We start from the raw sequence: 22,632 nt of genomic DNA on the forward strand, positions 1-22,632 counted from the left end.
AACATCATAATTTATACTGAGGTGGCATGATTTGTTTAGTCATCTTTAATAATCCTGTAATGCCCCCCCCCCCCCGCCCCAAACTATTGCCCTCAGCAATTGTGGCAGGAATCTAGGAATCCCAATTATTTCAGGCATTGTTTGGTTCCTAAAATCTGAAATACAATCAGTATTTATGTAAATATAGTACCTAGTAAAGGTTGAGCAATGTTAATTGATGACTATTACATTAGTACATGAGTGATGTTTAGTACTTTCCTAGTCTGGAAGAAGCTTCTAATCCAAATAATGCCTCTGAGAATAACCCAAGAAATCCTGTGAGATGACACCATTGGTTCAAATGATTTAATAAAGAATAATTTTAGAAAGTTACCAGAAGCCTGTATGACACCAGAATACACTGACTTGCATATTTAAACAACCCTACACTGGGCTCGCAGGACTTAACTGAACTGAACTCCGTAAATTCTAAGGGCAAAGGGGCTGAGACTTAACAGCAGCATGAAATGACACTTCTGTTTCAGTGTTACTAATCTAATCTGACTCCTGCAGATCATAATGTACAAATGGCCTTTTCAGTTTAGATTCGAAAACTGAATCTAAACGAAATCCATTAGCTAGTAATTCCATGTAGCAAAATCTATTGGCTTTTCAACAGTTCTTCCTTATTTTCTTCAACTATGGAAACTCTTTGAATGCTATTTCTGAAGAAATCAAGAAAATCTGTGACAACATAATGTAAAACTCTTATGCAAAATTATATCTGTACTCCTGGCAGCTTTTCACAAATGTTTATAAAGGAGTTACTACACTGTGTAGTAGATCATTTATAAAAAACACTAGCAGGAGGCTGCTATCATTTCTGGAGTATGTTTGTGTATATTTGTCTCCATTTGATTTATTTGGAGAATTCTTTGTACAAAAGAAATGCAATTCAAGATATTTGAAAATCAGCTTAATTTAGTTCACCCCCACCACCATCACCGCCAACACTACTAACAACAAAACTTACAAAGTTACTCTTTGTCAGAGTACTGCTTTGAAAATAACTGTTGCATTGACTGAATTTAATATCTGTATGTGCAGATAGTGCATACAATTCATAAACAAAGCTACAACTCTACTACTTGCAATTTATATGTATGTTATTTTTAAATCCTACAGAAGATAACTGATGAGAGAGCGAGATGCCAGAACTCAGTGAAGTGCTATCAACAAGGATAATTTCTCTCCGATCTTTGAGCATCATTTTACTTCTAGGGGTGCTTAGATTCAGACAAATATGAGGGGGAAAAACAAGAATTTGACTAAACACATGTTTAGTGTCTTTGTATGATTAGGTTCTGGAACACTGCCAGTGCCAGGATAAAACTTTGTGTATGGTCTCATCTGATTTTAGTTACTTGTAAAAAATAAATAAGAATAATATATCTTACTAATCAAATGCTGTCTTTTCAAGTTTGATAGAAGAAAAAACATGTCTCCTCCTTTAATAAGTATAAATAAACAAGACTGATGAGGTGAAAAAAATCAATACCCAGATTCCAAAAATGTTACAACTGTTTATTTTCAGTTCAAACATGACTGATGTCAATTAGATGCAGTCTATCCTGGCAATTCTCATAAAATCCATCATGTCAGACAGTTACCTTCCATGCAACTCTGAAAATTCAACACTATGCTTTAATGTGTCTTTTTCCTAAATCCTTAAATTCCACACATTCCTTTAAATAATTGTTTTATATTTATCACAGGTATTCTATTTTTATCAGTGGTAGTGTTTTAGTTATACTACACAGAACTACTTAATAGTGTTGATATAATGGACATTTATGACCACTGGAATATTTTAATCCTAATTTTTTAAGTGTTATGGATTTTTTAAGTACTGAGATTTTTTGAGTACTGTGAAAAATCCCTCAGAGTGAGAATATAAACAATATACAATTTAAAATATAGTAAGAAAAATATAGGAAAATCTTGCTTTATAGACTATAGTCTGTTAGATTGTAACAGACATTATTAACTAAAAAGAAAAGGCTTTTTGGCAATGCTTTAAAATGATAATGCCATTCTGACTTGCTCTCTAATAAGAGCAATCCACTTTTTATAATCATAGAGAAATATAGTCTGCTTCATTATGTTTTGAACGTGAACTAGTAATTCAGAATTTCTTTGAAATTTATATCTTTTATTAGTGAGAAATGAGTCTGTTCTTCGGTGACAAGACAGTTACAGAAACTAAGGGAAGCCAAATAAGAGCTTGTTCTGCAGCAGAGTCGAGCTCTGCATGTGAAAACATCTTGATGTGTAGTGAAAATACTACAAAGCTAAACTGTTATCAAAATGGTGAATCTGTGGCTACTGTGAAAATCAACTAAAAATATCACTTGGCTAAAGGATATATATTTGCTTTCTTGACCAAGAAAAACAAACTCACATACACACACAAATATACTCAACACACTCAGTCCATCACTCACTTTTTGAAGTGTCAGATAACATTATTTCTCAAATGACACACGGGGCTTCATTTGCTATGCATAAGGTCAGTGAATATTAGCTTCATTTACACTTGGCTGAGAATCTGTTGGTGTCAACAGTTGAGGCTTAGTTCCTCCACTGAACAGGGTTAGAATCTGACAGAAAGCTGCCACTGAAGAAGATGGATGATCTTCTTTGCTGACCCTGCTCCCCTAAAGTGTCACAGTTTGGGTCTCTGTCCAATGCTACAACAAAAGGCCCTCTCTGAGCTCCCCAGTAGCCTTCAGCTTTATTGGTGCTAACAAGTCCAGACATTTTCATCGATTTGGTTCTCTACCTTTCAAACACAAGAGCCTGCCCTTTTTGGCTAGCTAAACCTTGGCACAGATGTCTTTCTTCGTAATTGCATCTTTGCTGTCTGTTGGAAAGGATGCAATCAGGCAGGCAAACATCATGTCAGCACAGAAAATGCTGAACTGTTTATCTCAGTTTCCCAATGTCATTTGTCTGTGGAAATTAACTCTTAATATCCATGTACACTTCTAAAGAGAAAATGAAAATCGCATGTTTATGTGATGATCACTAGCTTGTAAAATATGTTATGCAGAACCATTCAGTTTGTAGGAAAAAAAATGCCTCTGAGTCATTTTTATAAAAGCAGTTATTGACAACCGCATTTTAAAATGAATGTACCTGAAAACATTCTATATAATTTTCATAGCTCAATTTTGATCTCTGTTGTTAGTGGCTAACACTGTGAAATACAGCCATCCCTGACTAAGAAATACATAAAAATATTTACCATCTAACAACAATGCTGTAACAATATAATAAGTTACATGTTGCTTTGAAAGGCTATGAGCTATTTTAATGTTAGATTAATATTGATTTTGAAAAGAAATTACCTAACCTCAGATTCAAATGTTCAAATATGCATATGCAAACATGATAAAAAGTTCTTACTGACTTTGAAAAATAGAGTATATATTTATAACTAAGAAGCTCTAAAATATTATAATTATTACTGCCAAAACTATTCCATGCAAAATATAATTTAATAGATTTACATATCTAAAATTACAGAGTTAGCTAATAAATATGTGTACACATAAAATATACCAATCTGAGTACTAAAAAAGAGAACTGAAAATAAATTTTACAAGAATGAACTATGTACATAAGTTATAATTCAAGTTAGCCCTTTTTTAAATTGCAGACAAAATATAATTTGATCATTTTCCATTACTTTAAAATAAAAACTATTAACCCTATATTGATTTTGAAATTCTGCACATTATTTTCAAGTGCTAATGCTTTCATTCAAATTGAGAAAATTAACAAATTGAAAATAACTATTAATTAAAATCTCTGCAAACATTTTGATATGTTATTGGCAGCTATCAGTAAAATGAGTACACACTATAGTTGAGGAATCCATTAAAAATATACAATGCTGACAGTCATTCAGGAGAAATTCAAAACCACAGTTCACTTTTATGTTTAATATCATGTATACTATACATCATATATACTATACATCAATGACTCAACTTTTATTCTCTCAATAGCATTTGTCTAAGAAGAATTGCAGTAATTTTAGGCATGTATATGCATAGCAACTATAAATTTTTATGTATTTATTTTATTTATTTAAGTTTCTGTAAGATAGAAAGAACAAAATCAAAATTCTCTAAATGTGAGTCAGAGCACCAGGGACCTGATTTTTTAAAAATCGAATCAGTGATTATTCTTCCTTGATAATTATGAGGCTAAAAATCTAAAATTAATCTTAAACTCAAATGAACTGATAGTAAGCAAAATTTTCTTAAAAGTAAAGAAAAATAGCAACAAGATTCTTCATGGCCAATCAGGTCCAGGATGATTTTATGTGTTCAACTGGCTTAAGCAGTCTGCCGGTGCAGATTTTCTCAGGAGTAGGTCCATCAATCAGTGTCAGCGTTCCATCAGACTCCACTCTGATTCAAGTGACAGTCAGTTATCTACTGACACTAATGAATAATAAATAACCATGCCCTCTTGGCGTATATGAATATAGCATATATTATTTTTCATGTAGATTAGCCTTTATGCAGAAGCAGATTTTTCTTTTGGTTGTGCGTGTGTGTGTGTGTGTTCATCTTATACATTAGGAACTGGTAAAAAAAAAAAGTGGCTGCAATAAAAGATGTGCTTAATGTGAACTCTGGTATACATTAGTGGTTTGTTTTTCACCAAGTCAACCTTGTCTCAGCTTGTATCATATAAGCTTAAATGAGTCTCCTGAATATTTATGCTCTTTTTTACAGATCTGACACATAGTTTGTTGTCTCTGCAACAGTATAAAATGACAGAAAATCCTTAAAAACCTAAAGATCAGAAGAAGTTGTGTCAGCACCCTAACCTTGCCCCTCTTTCAGAGTCACCCTTAATCTGCCTTCCTGGAGGAAAATCTATTTAAATTATGAGTACACTCTCTTTAGTTGTTAAGTCTCCATCTCTCTCTGATTTAAACACATAATAATAGAAATAGTTACATACTTTTTTTGAAAAAATAAGGATTAAGAACTTTAACTGATTAGGCATTCCTATGCACATCTTGCTGACTTCCTTTATGGTATTGACTGACAGAGGTAATTCTAGAATTAACTATAGTCATAGTTAAATGTTATAAATGAGACTGTTCAAAGTGTGAATCATTTTCTTAGCTGAATAAAAACAACCTAGAATTCAAATTATGCAAGTTTTATCATATATTATGATCATTTTAAAATTTACCGTTTTACTTTTCCATTATGAAACTTTCTCAATTTACTAGTAAGTGTTTAACTTTATTAACTTTTAAAAATAATGAACATAGTCAATGATTTCAAGAGGTAAAAACTAGATTTCTTATTTTACCTAATTAAGACTTTTAACAGAAATGTAAAAGAATGAATTATAGTTCAAAACAGAAAGATATGCCAAGATTATATCAAAACTTCACAATAATGAATAATAGTTATTATAAAGAATAAGCATTTTTATTAGCTGTTTACTAATTTATACAACTTTGAATTATAATATGTAAAATCACTGCCATGCAAAGAAAGCAAAAGGGAAAAATGTTGCGGGCTACATATTTATACTTCAGTAAAGACACAGTGCAAGGAAAATGTATTTTCACTATTTTAATCCACTTAATTGATGGGAAGGTATACTCTAAAAAGTTTTAAATCAGGGGATTATGTCGAATTTTCTGAAAGGTAAATGAAAAGCTATTGTCAATGTTTACAAAACTTTTGGAAAAAATGCAGAGAAAAAGGAAACCACAGGAAGTGGGGATGGCAAAGAACATCCACTTTACCACATTGAAGGATAAAAAACATTAGAAAGAAGGGTGAGTACACACACAGCAATGGCCTGGAGAATAATTTTGAAAACCAATGAGAGAGCTGTTCGAATTTGCAGGGAGAAGCAATGTTGGCTTATTGGGAAAACTTACAAAGAGTAAAATGGTCAAAGCATTATATGTTCAGCCTTAAAAAAACACAGCATTTTCATTCATAATGTTTGTGCATAATAAACATTAGCATAGAAAGAGCATGGCTGAGGCAGCAAACTTAAAAAGTTCCTCAAATTTTCTTTGCAAACTAAAATACTGTCACAACATAATAAACCTAGAGCCACATGTTTTCCCAGCTCCAGCTTGTAGTCTGAATGTCTGAGCTTAACATGTGTTAATTTTATAGCTCAGTTGTGAAGAAAAGATTTTGCAGAAGCAAGGACTGAGGGTCCAAAGCCTGCAGTTTTCTCAGAGGAGATCTAGTCAGAAACTACAAGGTTAAACAGCAGAGTCTTTGCTCCCTCTGAAATTCTAGGTTTCTAATAATGTAAGAAGTGGCCACTATTCTCATGCTAAACATTGACATGCAATCATCACAATATCCAAAATGTGTTAATTGCTAAAATTCACCTTCTCATGATATAGTAAAATACTACAAGAATTGAATAAAAAAATTTACATTATCTTGCAGTAGAGGAATCCTAAATAATCTACTTGAAAATCAAGAAGCAAAAGTTTGTTTATAAAATTTTTGCTTTGTGAAAGAAAATTTAAAGGCATTGCTAAGGAAGCTTTATTCTGTTTTTTTTTTTCTTTTTAAAATATGCAATAACCCAAGAATATCCTTGGGTTAGACCTTTTCAGTTTCTTCATTATTGTTGATTGAGTTTTCCACAGAGAAAAAAGATCTTAACTATTCAGCACTTACAAATTAAAAGATTAGTGTACAGCAATTTAGAAATATAAAAGTGGGTCAAGAACAAAAATATACTTAATTCTCTGATACATTATGTTAACTTGTGATTTTTTTTCCTAGTATAGGTAGAGGTCGGCAGTGTATATATATCTATGTCAGCATGTGAACATGTGTGTATATGCATGTACATGTATGTACAATATGTGTATTATGTTGAAGTGGGAAAAACTGAAAAGAATAAATTCTGATTTTAGCTAGGAATCTGTCAAGAATGACCTGTTAGAATATAAATGAGGTCTTTAATTATTCCATTCTTGAAAAACAGAGAGACCAGAAACCCCCTCTCACTTTTAAAATCTGTAAATTACACTCAAATTCCAAGAATTTAAAATTCTAATTTTCTAAGAGATTATAACCTCATGGAGTACAAAAAATACCCACAGAACAGTTTTGTTATAATGAATTTATGTATTTGAGAGGGCAAGTCAATTGATTATTTATTTAATCCATCTACTAGTTTAAATTAAAGTCATAATTAATGTGATTAAGTAAGTTAATGCCCTTATGTATAATTGTCTACATGGGAATTAGTTTAGATAATAGTAAGCAAACTACTATTAAAATAAACATAAAACATATACATCCATTGAAAATATAGACTCATATAGTGAACTTACTGATATTTAATTTGTTTTTCTCAGAATAAACTTTCATTATATCTAATGAAGCTTCAGATATATTTTACCCTTCTACACCTATGTCCCTTTCTTACTCTTTTAGAAAGAGTCCTCTTCTTAAAAAGTAGAGTAGAAGACATTAACGTAATAGATTGTTGACCGACTTTAAAAATAATAAATTCGCCCTGGCCAGGCAGCTCAGTTGGTTGGAGTGATACCCGGTCCACCGAAAGGTTTCAGGTTCAACCCCTGGTCAGGGCACACACCTATGTTGCTGTTTGATCCCCAGTCAGGATGCAAAAGGGAGGCAGCCGACGGATGTTTCTTTCCTACATAGATGTTTCTCTTTCTCTCTCTCTTTCTACCTTCCTCTCTTTTTAGAAGCAATGAATATACCCTCGGTAAGAATTTAAAATAATAACAATAAAATTAAAAATGCAAGTTATGTAGATGATAATTACAGCTGATCAGTATTATGCTCCCCTCCCCAGATCTAGGTTTCCTACAACTTTGGCTATAACTCAGGTGTCAGTGTTAATGGCTTAGGTGCAGGTCTGATACCACCATAGGTGAGGGTCTAAACTAGGTGTTAATTGAGTGAAATATGAAGTAAAATATAAACACAGTATGTGTCCTTTTGAAGATTTGTGACTTTTTAAAACATTGAAAGCAAGAGATAGTATAATCATCAACAGTAAATAATATAAGTGAATAAGCCAAATAAAAAAATTAAAACCCACAGTACTATAATCCCCTTTTATCCAGGAGAGAATAGCTTCCAAGAGCTCTAGTAGATGCTGAAACCGTGGTCAATACCACATCCTGTACATATATACTACATTTTTCCTATACATAGAGGCCTATGACAAAAGTTATTTATAAATTGGAAAGAATAAGATATTAATGACAATTAACTAATAATAAAAAAATAATTACAATAACATCCTGTAATAAAAGTTAAGTGAATGTGGTCTCTCTCTTTCTCTCTCAAAATATCTTATTTTGCTGTACTCACCTCTTCACTTAAAGGAAGCACTTCACAGCTTAATTTTTGCCAGCATCACTCTTTTGCACTTTAGGGACATTAGGAAACAAAATAAGAGTCACCGGAACACAAGCACAGTCCATCTGATAACTGAGACAGCTACAAGTGACCAACAAGCAGGCAGCCCATACCATGTAGATATTCTGGAGAAGGGAATGATGCATGTCCCAGACGGGATGAAGTGACGAGAGAGTATGAGATTTCATCACGCCATTCATAACAGCATGGAAAACACAGAGTGTTTATTTCTGGAATTTTCCATTTAATATTTTTGGACTGTGGTTGATTATGAGTAACTGAAATTGTGAAAAGCTAAATTGTGAAATAAGGGAAGACTACTGTACGTAACATGTAACTCCCCCCCCAAAATTTCAAATTGCTATACTCAAGCATGTACTTTCCCTGGTTTTCTATGTCAGTCATTGATCTCTGAATAAACAAAATAAGGTAAATAATAAACCTCCCATACTTATTCATAAGACCACAGAATTTATGAGAAATAATACACATTTAACTCAACTGAGGTGTGTATTATTCTCAGTTCTTACAAAATTGTGTTATTCAGGATTAATACTATGATCTATACATGCAGATTCTCAGATTCTAAAACCGTTAACAAAGTTGATATCACAGGTAGAAAACAGAAAAGAATGTCTATCTCTCACTAAGCTCAAAGTTGAATGATTTTTGGTAACAGGTTTTTAAAAAATGTACATTATATATGCATGTAACCTACTACATTCCAAGTATTAATACTAAGTGAATCTCCTAATAAAGACATGCCTCCATAAAACTAAATTTGTGAGATATATTGCAGAGAATGGGATAACTTAAATGTGAAAAAAAATATAAAAAGGATTTTCTGAAATTTCCTTCTGTAACTCATACACTGGATATTTATGTACATAGACAAAAATACAGGATCTGGAAGAAATTAACACCTGCTTGAGTGTGGTTGGTAGGGTAATAATATGGGTATAATCATTTATAATTTTAATTTGAACATTTCACCTAAAATGTCATATGGTGTGCTTGAGTGAGATATTGTTGTGTTACAGAATTACATGCTTAGGATTTTTGTAATCAAAGATTTTATAAAAAAGGGGGGGCACTAGTTGAGCTGAACCCTGCATATACTAATAAAGGGTGGGGCAAAAAGCAGATTTACACTTGTGAGGATGTGAAACACAGAGTTTATTCTTGTACTATTATTTATTATTTTATTATTTTCCATACAAATAACTAAACCTACTTTTGCCCCACCCTGTACATAGCAGGGTTAAATTCCTTCTTTAAAGATATTATTGTTTGTACAAAACAACCACATTTTTCACAATATCATAATAAATTACCTAAATACTTTATAGATTAGAATTATAGTGACAATTATCTTAGAGGAAAAGGCTATAAGTTGAATACAAAAATCAAATTAAATGCATAATTTTAAGGTATCATTGATTTGCATCATGACATTGCCTGGCAGAGATAAATGCCATTTTAAACTTCCACTAGAAATGTAAAAGAATGACCACATACTTGCCAAAGTTAGGATAATTAGAAAAGTTCTAAAGTTATACACCGAGCTTATAAATCATAAAAAGTTAAATCAGACACATTAATTTCACATGTCCTTTTTTAATTATTTTTTTTTCTCTTTCATCAGATCCTCCTTCCTGTCCTTTATTTATGGAATAGTTGAGTGCACCGTAGTCACACACAAGGATAAGTAAAAAGCAGTATAATTTTAAATTAAGTTAACAATTTTCTAGCAGAAAATTGTGATACCCTAATTTAAGAATCACAATTACGCTTCTCCATTTTTCTTTTCTAAGGAATTATGAGCAAACATCTCTGTAGAGGACAGAAGAGACTGAGACTGGCAGTGGCTGCGGGGGAGCAGGGCTGTGGACTGGAGCACAGGGAGGGCACTGGCTCTGGATCCATGCACGCCATCCATTCGAAAACGTCTTAAAGCAAGTACTATAAGCCTCTGAAAGTGAACAATTTAAAGAACAGTATAAAATTGTAATGTAATGTAGTTATAACTTCAACAGAAGAAACATATTTGGAAATGACACTTAATTTATGTAATTTCCAATTTGTAGAGTGTAATATTAAGTTAGGAACTGATTTCTCAGGTTTTGTTTCTTTCTATTATTTTTGCTTGTTTTGCAACTCAGTAAATATTTATATTATATAATTTGGAAGCAAAACAATATAATCTTACAACAAAAGTCACTTTCTCATATAAGATAATGGCAAATATACTTCAAGAACTTATCTTAGATATTTGGAACTCTGTCTTTTTCAAGGCATAGATGTTAGAAAAGAAGGTAATGGTTTTCATTTCATTAGAAGAGGGAAATGAAATTGTAAAGGAAGACACAGAAAGACAGTGATGAACAGAATGGATATATGATAATGAACAAATATAAATAGATATATCATTTTATAGAAATAAATTTCTCATATCTAGAGCAGACTCCTGTTCATATTTGCTACTTATTAGCATATTGCCTTGCTATATGCTATGAAAATATGCAATATATTAAAGGGTTCTCATACTACAAAGTTTAAGACTAATCATAGAGACTAGCCACACACAATTAGAAATTAAACAGTCATATAAATCTAAAATAGAAAAATATTTAATTTGGCAATGGGTAATATATGATTAAGTCTAAGAAAATTGATAAACATTTATTGGCAGACTTATGTGGTGCAAAGAACTGTAAGCTTCCATTGTTAAGAAGCTTAAAAGCTATAAAAAGAAAATCACAAATAATAATTAAAATCAGATAGCATGTGATGATTCCATAGGGAAAGGGCAAGGTATTTATAAAAGGGCAAAGTATTTATAAGTACTCACAAGGAGAGATTATCTAACAGGGGATCAGTGGCATTTAATTTGAAATTGTAAATAAAGGCAAAATTTCCACAGGCTAAGACAAACTAGGTGGCATTGTAGGTAGAAAAAAGCAAGGCACGGTGAGAATAGGAAAATGGCACTGTCAGTAACTGCCATTAGAATTTCGAAGACTGAGGTCACTGAAGAAGATGGGGAAGTGCAGGATTAAGGTACAATAGGTAATTGTGAGAGGTCATGAGAGTTTGTGTTTTCTGTTTATTTGGGGCCAAATGTTAAGTAATAGGATATCACAAAAATATCCATGGTGTGTTAAAGGTACAATGAGAGACCAGAACCAGGCAGGAGGAGCTGGGGCTTCAAGTATGATAAATATGTGACTGGGTGAAAGACAAAAGAGATGAGGGTTATGTTGGTGGGATTTAAATGCCAGCTTAAAAAGTAGAAAATTTTTATTGATAATCAGGAGCCTAAAGCTTTCTGCAAAATAAAGTGATACTATGTTGTGTTGTACAAAGCACATTTTGATTGCTGTGTGAAAAAAAATGAATACTAAAGAGAATGGTAAAGATGAAATATTAGGATGTTGGGAAGACAGAGTCATAAGTATTTTGAAATTACTATAAATAAAAGAATATGTTCAAATTTGTATCACCTTTCAAGAAACCCTAAAAGAAAGTTTATTCTTATAAAAGACTGCAATGGATAACATGGTCATCTATAAAGACACTGCCCACTATATTGGTTACAAACGAAGATTCTGGAGCGAGAAGTCCTCGATTAAACAGCAGTCTGCTACTCCCTACGAGACTGTAGGAATTTAACGCACCCTTTACTGTGCTTCAGTTTCCTTACATAAAAAGTGTGTGCATATACCTTATATATAAATGTAATTTAATATATAATACTTCAATAAGTCTTTTTCTCCTTTAAGTTGTGTTATAATAGTGTCTACCTACCTGATTAAATGGGTTAGTAAAATCTTGCTTTAAGATTAAGTGAATATATGTGAAGCTCTTAAAATAACTCTTCCCATCTATTAAGAATTAAAAAATAAAATAAAATCTATGACCTATTTCTGTTAAATGCCTTGAATCTCTCCCCTTTTAAATGATTTAAACTATACCTGACAGTTACTACTGCTCTGGCTCCTGAGCCCTATATTTAATACAGACATTAACTTAATTTAAAAACCTGTATTTTGGAGATGCAATTTAATTTGTCTTTGTATGAACTATCAGGTTACATATAACATAATTATATTGTTAAAAAAAAACTCATAGACACAGAAAGTCATAAGGAAATTACTAGAGGGAAAGTGGGGCGGAGGAAACAGAAGAGAGGAAAGGGAGAATAGATGGTGATAAAAGGGAGACTTGACCTGGGGCGGTGAACACACAATACAGTACAGATACTATATTATAAAATTGTACATCTGAAACCTACATAATTTTATTAACCAATGACACCCTAATAAATTCAATTAGAAAGAAACAAAAAACATTAGTGTTCAAGATATTTAAAAATGGGGAGAACAACCTTGGTTGGGTGGCAGGAGCATCATCCTATGCACCAAAAGGTTGTGAGTTCAGTCCTCGGTCAGTGCGCATACCTAGGTTTCAGGTTCAACCTATAGTTGGGGGCATGTGGGGGGCAACCAATGGATGTTTCTCTCTCAAATTGATGATATTCCCTTTCTCTCTCTCCCTGTCCCTCCCTCTGCTCCTCCTTTCTCTCTCTCTAAATCAATAAACATATCCTTGGGTAAGAATTTAAAAAAACAAATACAAATACAGAGAATGAAAGATCACCCACCATCCCACCAGTCTGACATTTAATGTGATATTTATACTCCCGTCTATTCTTTTCCCTATGTGAATTTTGCCTAGTCCTAAATATCAGTGTATACAAAGTTTTATTCTTTATTCTTCATTCAAATTTTTAATGGCACAATTTAAAATTCCTGTTAACACAGTGTTGATAAGTTCAATCAAGGTGATGCACTTAAATTTCGACATTCAAGCTATTTCCAATATTTTAAATTACATAAAATGTTGGGGTAGAGTTATGTAAAAGGTTTTCCTTTACTGAACTATCCTTTTAGGTAAATTAAGGATGAGAATACTGATTTAAATAATATCAAACTATCTCTGGCCCATAAGATTTATGTTTATTCACTCATTTTCATAAAAATTATTTACTTCACAAACTCCTTATATTATTAATAAAAAGATAATAGCAAGTATTCTTTGCTTATTTGCTATGTCCCAGATACTATTCTTAGGGTTTTAACATGCATTATTTCATTCATTTCTGACAAGAATCCTATCAGGGACATACTATTTTTATTAGTCCCAGTTTATACTTAAGGAAATTAAGGCTTAGAGAGATTGTCCTAGTTTGTACACCTGGTATAGTGTGGAACCATAAATTTAAAACTCTGTGACTCCAACATCAGAGCTACTAATTCTGTAGTGCATCTTACATTTCTGTATGTATTTGATTATAAATACTGTACATTATAAAGACTCACTTGTTATAATGAAAAGTGATGGTACAGATCACATACTACTTTTCTGTGAAAAAAAAACACACTGTTTCTGAAAATCCCATCAAGCAGAAATTTTAATATCAATGCTATCAAATTGAATAAATGTTTTAATTTATTGAATTGTGTATGCTACATGTCCATAAGTTATATCTTATTAAAATGACAGACCTATTAATTTAATAGAAAATATTAAGAAACAACTATGAGAAAATTTTCTTATAATAAAAATGAGAAATGTATGATTATTTGAATGCCCCTTTACATGAAATCATAAAAAATCTAAATCTTTGTTTTAATTCAGAAACTTGAAATTAAGCAACATAAATAATAGAGGCAGATCACTTTTCTATGTTCTAATATATGCACATGTAAAATGCATTACAGCTTTAGATGTTTTACAATTAGGATGACTATGTATTTTATCATCCAAATCAGAATACTTCTGAAAGCAAGCAGAAGCAATGTTGATAAGTAAAAAAAAATATAGCAGGCAAATTAGGCTTATGGTCATAAGGTTCCATCAATTCTTCTGTAACTAAAATCCACTAGTTGAAGTACAGGACATATTTTAGGAAGCAGTGGGGCATGATGGGGAAGTAATAAACAGGATCTTAGGTTCTCAAGAATTTTTGTTCTTTATTAATATCCCTGAGTTTCAGTTTCCTCAGATGTCAAAAGAGAAAAAAGAATACTTGTCACTTGTCATGATGTGCTACAGATTAAATGAGAAAACGAACATAATTGTTCAGTGTAAAATGCAAATTACTATATAAATCCAAGTTACACTATGAAGCTCCGCATTTTGACAAATAATATTCTAATTTTAAAAGGAAATCAAATTATACAAAATTTACAAAAATTTCAAAATATAACTTTATTAGCCTTCTGAAAATATTTATATATGTAAAATATATGGGTAGGTTACAGTTGTACATATGCAAAACAGTTTATTCTTGCATTATTATTTATTAATTAATGTTTTATTTTCTATACAAATAACTGTAAACCTACTTTTGTACACCTCCGTATAATCTGCTCTCGATTGAATGACTGAGCTTTTTATCTAAGAACATATATTGGCTAGTTTTATAAAAGTGACAGCTTCCATGGTAATTTTTAAAAAGGACTTTTGACTGTACTTGAACAATAATAAAAAATGTGGAAAAATAAAAATAAAATTAGTCTAAAAAAATAAAATAAAAGCATGTTAACTACATGGAATTATATATTTTTAATAACTATAAAAAGATTTATTCATAAAAGCACTATATTAAGGAATCAGACAGAAATTCACCATATATTAGCCTTGAGAAATATTTAGTTTTCAAATTTGAGGTTTTTTTCAAAATAACAAAGAAAAAAATTTACATCAAATTATCAAAATTCTGATCAGCTTTTATAGTTGTTAATATTTCAAATTCTATTCTGAGAACATCACAATGGGCTGCCACTCTAGAAAGCGTTCAGATAAATGTACCTTGAAGTGGCAAACCACACTTATCTGTTTAGGGACTCACTAGCATCGTCTCCCAAACACTCTAGTTTTCCTCAATATGGGACTAGAATTTGTTTTCAAACTCTTAACAGGATCGCTGAAGGGAAACAGGAGAAACACTATAAAGGCAGGCCTGGATTGATTCCAGGGGCAAGTACTCTCAAAGAGATGCCAAGAAATTATGCCAAGGAGGGAAGTGATTTTGCAAATGAATATAGTGTCCTAGTTATGTATGAGGCATTTAATTCTTTTGTCAATATCACCAAGGTTAAAAAGTAAGAAAGTTTTCTGATAAACAATTTACTTGACTTATAAAATGTAGACATAGGCTTACAATTGAATGATAAGAAGGCATCTTTACTCTTTTAATTACATTTTCTTTAATGAATTCTTACTATTAATATCTAATTCCACCTATTCTAACACATAATTAATGTAGATGACAGTGAAGTAATTTTATTTTACTTTTAAGTACCTCAGTGTATTTTGCAGGTGACAATAATTTTGGTATTCAAATGAGGTCCCAATTCTTGAAATCAAAATAAACAAATGTGAACATTGTTGCTGGTAATGAGATGATTTAACGAGATGATTTTGATCATTTGGAAGACTTTTCTTCACAGTAAATGTATCCCTTTACTTGCAGTTAAAGATTGCTTTTCTTACTAAATTCTACACTTAGAAGTATAGGACTCAAAAAGTTCCTATTTATTTTTTTAACAAGTAAATGTAGAAACCATATGAGTTAAATTACATTAAATGAAACAAAAAATACTCTAATTTTCTTTAAAATCTTTTAAAACCAATTTTAATGTATTTTTAATGTTTTTAAACATTAAATGTTTAATTTAAACATTAAAAGTGCAGGACCTTTAATATCATCTCCTAATCTTTTCATAGACAAAATTTTTTGTGCACTTTTATATGTATTCCTGCTTTATTTCTGTTTCCCATTTTAATTGCAGTAAAGTTTCACATTCCATTTTCACATCAGTCAAAATCTTCATATTAGTAACAGCAACTGCTGAGTGCCTTTATAGCTAAAATGTCATCATATGTTCTTAAAATGATCTTACAAGAGTTATTGTTGAATCCACCATCGTTTTCAAATAACTGTTGTTAGACTATAGTCCATGAGAACCTTGCCTTTCATTAAACTGATGAGTTAACTAAGAATATTTCTGTACTTACCCAGTACAATAGCATTCTGCCTACTAATAGTGATAAATCTTCAGATTTTGATTTCCACATACATGGAAACTGCAGGATATTTTACTCTGTAAGAAATCTGCCAAGGATGGAAAGGGGAAGAGGACAGCGGGTAGACAGGTTTGACTCCCTCAGGGAGTGTAAAAGAAGGCTAGTAAACTTCCCTATGGGATCTGAACCTGTAACATCTCCATTGATTTTGCACACAGCTCCACAATGTCAGATGTGGATAGAATGATAATTGAGTGCTGAGCCATAAGTATTTTATATGCTAGTGACCATCCACATGAAGCATTTAACTCTTCAATCAGGACAGAAAAATATGTTTGCTAAGTTACTCCATCTAAATAGTCCATCTAGTAGAAATATAATGTGAGCCACATATGAAAATTTAAAACTTCTAGGAGTCACATTGAAAGAGTAAAAAGAAACAGTTGAAATTAATTTTAATATTTTATTTTATTCAACCCAATTTATCTTTAAAATGAAATTATTTTTAATCATGTATTTTTAAAAACATATTTTTTATTTTTGTACTAAGCCTTTGAGATCCAGACTGTAATTTATTCTTATAGAACAGCTGGATTTTGAATAGCCAGTTTTCAGAGCCTAAAGAGGTACTGGCTACCAATTGCACAACATAGATCTAAATATTTTTTATTATTATTTCTTTAAGTATTCTATTAGAAAAAGAATTTGGGGGGAAGTAATATGATTTATATACCACTATTAACAACACATTAAAGTTCAGCAATGAAAGAGAATATTTGCTAGGGTTCTCCTTGCTTTGTGATGGAAGATAGAACAATATTATTAAAAGTCCAGACTCTGGAATCAGAATGCTCTGAGTTTGAATCAAAGCTAAAATGAGCATTACTTACTAAAGTAGTGGCAGGCAAACCATATACACTCGACAGCCTGAGTTTTCATTCTGTAACATAGAGATGATGATGACATCTCCCTCATTAAGTAAACTAGCAATGTGAAGCACTTGGAGGAGTATCTGCACACACTGTTATTCCCTAAATTTAATTATAGTAATTATTGTTAGTTACAGTCCCTCTGAATTAGCTAATATTTGCAAATATTAAAATTATGCTGCTGACTAGGAGTAAAAGAATAAATAAGTTATTTTTTTGAAATGTATCATATTTTATAAGTTACAAGTTAAGAGAGATGTGATATAATCCTAAGAAAATTTTCAAGATAGGCATATGTGACATAGTTTTAGATAAAAAAATACTGGCCAGTTAGTATGACCCCATAATGTTAAGTAATAGAAAATCCAGTTTTACAAAACATAAGGTTTACAAATTCATAGGCTATTAGTGTTTCAAAACAAATAGAAAATGTCCAGCTGAGGTATTACAATAACTAAAACTTTACTCTGGCCCACTTCCACAAAAATGTGGTCTGCTATCATATAAAGTTATCAGGAAAACACTCATTGTATTATTTAGTCCAGAAAAGAAATATGGCTTTGGTAGAAGTAACCTCAGAGATTTATTAAGTGAAATGTGATGATTTTGTATCAAAACTTTGGTATTTATAAAAAATGTTTCTAAAAGTTTGCAAATGTATTTGTACATGCCCTGTCAGCAGAACTCTTGTTAGCAAGCCCCTTAACCTACTTTTTTGTGCTACTCACAAGTCCAGGCGATTTGGGTTTCAGAACAGAAGGAGTCACAAATCATCAAATCCTGATTAATGTCACTTCACTTTCCTCACTTAAATCTCACAGCTCAAGGTGCAACTGTTGACTGCTATGTCAAGCATAAGGCAAATGAAATTTTAGTAACAAATACCATTATCGCCCATATTTATTACATAGCCGTAATGCAGATATCACAGTGGGGAATCATTGATAAGTTTAATAGAGAGTTTGCTTATGATCTACTGAATCAGGCTGCTGTTACGAAGAAGACTCACACGTTCAAATAATTATTACTACTTAAAGACCTTGATACTGGAACAGAAAATAGTGCAAAGTAGAATTTTAATAGCACATATTACTTACGTTCACAAGTGTCCCCTTTTTGCTGGTAGCCTGCTTTGCAGATACACTTTCCAATGGGCACTAACCATTCTCCTTCTGCACTGCAGTGCATCCTGGGGGAGTTTTCCGCCTCTTCCTCTGCACTGCTGACACATGTCCCTCGAACCTCGACTAAAGAGGAAAATTCTGAACCAGTCACTGTATCTGGAAAGACAGCTAAGTTCTCAATAATGGACCAGCACTTCTTGTAGTACACTTTGACAGAAACCAAAGCTATGCAAGCCCCTACATCCTGAAAGGCAAGATAGAATCCCTTTTTGGACAAAGGTCCAATCTCTCTCACCTCAGTGTTAAGCTTCATCTTTCTTTCACCAAGGTCACCTTGAGTAAAACTTTCATCTGCAGCAATGGTGTCTATTTTTACATAGAGGTTTTCTCTTATATTCCTGCCAGTGTCGTAGTCTGTTTCATAATAGTACAAATTAAAGGTTTCCTTGCAAGTTCCCAGTACTCCAGGAAGACTGTTACAATCCCTCAGGGTGAATTTCAATTCTACAAAAATCCTTTGTGCGTTGCCTTTCGAAATCCAGTTAGTCCGCAGCCAGTTGTTTTGGTTGGGCTCCATGACCTGGCATACCTGGTATGTTCGTATTGGGGTGTAGTTCTCATCCAAACCACTAATTTCTTCCCACTGTAAAATTAAATAAAGGTCATCAGTCATTCAGCAAAAAATAACATTTTGATTTTGAGAGTGCATGAGGAATCTTTCATAGTACAAATGCATATCTTTGAAAGAGGTGGGTCTCTGCCCTAACAAACACTGTAACCTGAGAATACCGCCTTCTCACTTCAGCTTAGAACTTGTGGTGGAGCATCATGTAGCGTGCTTGCATTGTTTCTGCATACAATTAATATTTAACATTGTTTAATGTATTTTTGCTAGTGTATTATATTAGGGTTTCTTTTTACATGTTTACTTACATCCGTAGTCTCCATTGAGATTATAATATTTATGGACTAAAGTGCATAACACAATTACTTATATTATAGTTAAATGCATATACATATGGGTACGTGGCAGAATTTCTTATAACTCAGTTGACATTTTAAGTGTAAATGTTGTATTTAAACTTAGAAAGTACCTAAAAACATAGGAAGAAAATGCCAAGAGTACTCTGTAATGTAAAAGCATTCCGCTATATGTTGATATTCATAATGCAACTCTTTTACAATCTTTTCAAAATGAGACATGAGAGTAACATTTTACAGAGCTATTTATTTATTGCAGTGTTATCAATAATATTGTACATAAATCCACATAACTATAAAAAAGTATTTGTATGAAAGTATGATTCATCTTTTTAAATAAATTGCTTTCAATAGAAAATCAAATATATGTAGCAAATCAGCATCCTGAATCATATTTCAGTAATAAGTTTTCTGACAGGAAAAATATCAGATGTTTCAAAATGCCCATTCTTATGCTGATACAATGCATGCAATAGCAAACTCATATTGCATATATGAACAAAAAAAAAGAAAATAAGTTTAGTAGTCCTGGCAACAATTTAAAGATTATTATATCATCTATATTACCTATATTGCTATTAGCAATCACGGTCATTTCACCTAAAATAGCCCAAAAAGCCTAAGACAAGTTGTTTATGTCCTTCTTTACCATTGTTACAAAATCACCCACATTATATTTATGCTGCCTTCTTAGTGAAATCGTCATGTACTTTTACTCATTTCTCCAATGTGAAATGCCAGTATAAAAATATATTATTAAAGTCCAAGGTCACATAGCATGCAATATTTAAACTATTATTTCAAGAAAAGCAGATGGGAAAATAAACTAATAGTCATGTGCTAATGATTCGTATCTATAAAACTTGACCAAGAATCAATTTATTTAAATGCTTTATGAAGTATTAATATCTATTTTAAAACTGTTTCTTAGCAAACTAACAAAACTGAGTTACTAATATCATTAAGAACAGTCTTGTACGATGTTATATAATTACTACAATTTTATTATACATACCATCAAAGGTCCTCACCTACAGCAAAGAGCCCATTATTATGTGTTTACTCAACACAACTTGAGTTTGTGACTAGTTACTGTAATGCACATATTCCCTTTGTTTCCATTAGCTGCTCCGAATCTGTTTGAATGGCACTTAATCAAATAAACCCAAATTCCTCCATTTAAAGAGGTAGACTTTAGTCTCTTAATAAGATTGAAATTAGTAAAAGAAGTAAAACTGGTAATGGCATCTCAAAAAAAAAATCAAAAGCTCCAAAGGTAAATGTGCTCTTTTTAATAATTTTCCAGTTTGAGGAAAGCAAGGCTAATTATCATAAAGGATTATATCTCAAGAATTCCTTTTGTCTAACTTTAAAACAATTACATTACTTTGCCCTGTCTATACAAAATCAACTTTACTAAGATATGGATCCCAGTTAATTTTAATTTTTATTTAAAACTTTACTCCTGAGGGGAAAATATCAAGACAACTATGTATAGATAACAAATAGTGAGACTACATAAATGTATTTAACACAATTCTTGTTTTATTAGCTCACTTTCTGAGAAGCTGCAGTGATTTCTACAAATGACACCACTGGGGGAAAAATGTTAATTCAGATACTGTGCTTTTATAGTTCACTTATAAAAATAGTTTCAGGAAATTTGTATCTTAATAACAATTTACTTCCAGTTAGGTATTTAATCACATTAGCCAATCCATTTCATATATGGGAAACAACATCAATTATCCTTTTCTAATACTGTCTGTTGAGTTCTTTGGAAATGTAGGGTTAACTGTGATTCAGATACTTTGGACTGACAAACCACCCACTTGAGTCCAAGGTAACACAGAAGGTCATGATTTATCATTTTGTGGATTACATGGATGAAATACTATAATCGTATATCAGTTTACTTCTCCTTAGAGATAAAACCACCCCCTATCTTTATTTGTTTTAATTGATGGATGGTAGAAAATAAGCTATATCTATCATTGGCAACAAAGGTGTTTCATTTCTTATTGTAAATGTCTTCCTATAACTACATTATTTCATTCATGGAACACTTCCTTTTGCAAGAAAAGTATTGATGCTTACCTCCGCCTTTGTGTACTTTTTATACTTACCCTGTAAAACATTTGTTACTTTTCATAACATTCTGACCAACACAGGAAACTACAATATGATCTTAAGCAATCTCTCAAATATTAACTGAATGAAAAATCTGAATATTTTAAACAGATTTCCATAACTCGCATCTTGCATTCTTAAAGTGACTTCCACTTCATGACATTGAGTTTTTGATATTCTTATACTTAACAATTTCTTTTGGACTTTCATTCTTCTCTTTGCAAAATCCGTTATACTTTTTATATCCTCACTTATATTTCATGCACTTTGATTCAGATTTTTCACTGTGCTAAAGATTAACTCAAGTATCAATGGAGTATATTTTCCTTTTCAGAGCCCTCTTCCTTAAGAGGGAATGAAGTATGCACCTTCTTTCACAATTAAAAAACCAGAGGATAAAGATGTTGAACTAAATTTAAGTAATATATCTTCCCTGATACATCAAATGTATGGTAAAACACTGGTGTGGGAGGATTACTTATATTTTCACAGATTTTTATTTGAACGCTTTCACTCATACTTACTGTAACATAGTTATTTTTACTGTAAAAAATATGTATGTTCTGCCACCAATTCTGATTAATAACAGCAGATAGCACATGATATAAATTTGGAAACTCTAAATAATATTTGATAGCAAATTGTATGCTTAAATAGTGAGCCAATTACATTTTAGCTACCTTTTAAAGTATATTTTGAATGATGCCAAAACTGTTTTTGAAAGAGGAAAAACAGATTACATTCTGTTTTAAGGAATGTACACAACCTACCTGGTTATTATACTAAAGAAGTATAAAGCAACTAGAGAGGTTTAAGGGAGTCTGTGGAAAAGCTGTTCCCTGTAATTAGTTAGAATTTACAGTCTGGAACCTCAGGTTTGATTCCACTCACAATAAGAACTCATAATATTAT

General features: G+C 31.8%; 1 protein-coding gene across 6 annotated transcripts in view; it reads right to left on the reverse strand.

Annotated features, from left to right (window-relative positions):
* EPHA7 (EPH receptor A7) overlaps positions 1 to 22,632 on the reverse strand; it is a 171,041-nt gene that overhangs the window by 143,113 nt on the left and 5,296 nt on the right. For all 6 annotated transcript variants that reach the window (XM_036024484.1, XM_028510666.2, XM_028510665.2 and 3 more), the window contains exon 3: positions 18,583 to 19,252. In XM_036024484.1, the coding sequence (XP_035880377.1) occupies positions 18,583 to 19,252 (670 nt within the window). The remainder of the gene's footprint in view (positions 1 to 18,582; positions 19,253 to 22,632) is intronic.

The sequence above is a fragment of the Phyllostomus discolor genome, chromosome 4 (assembly GCF_004126475.2).
Source record: "Phyllostomus discolor isolate MPI-MPIP mPhyDis1 chromosome 4, mPhyDis1.pri.v3, whole genome shotgun sequence".
Taxonomy (NCBI): Eukaryota; Metazoa; Chordata; class Mammalia; order Chiroptera; family Phyllostomidae; genus Phyllostomus; species Phyllostomus discolor.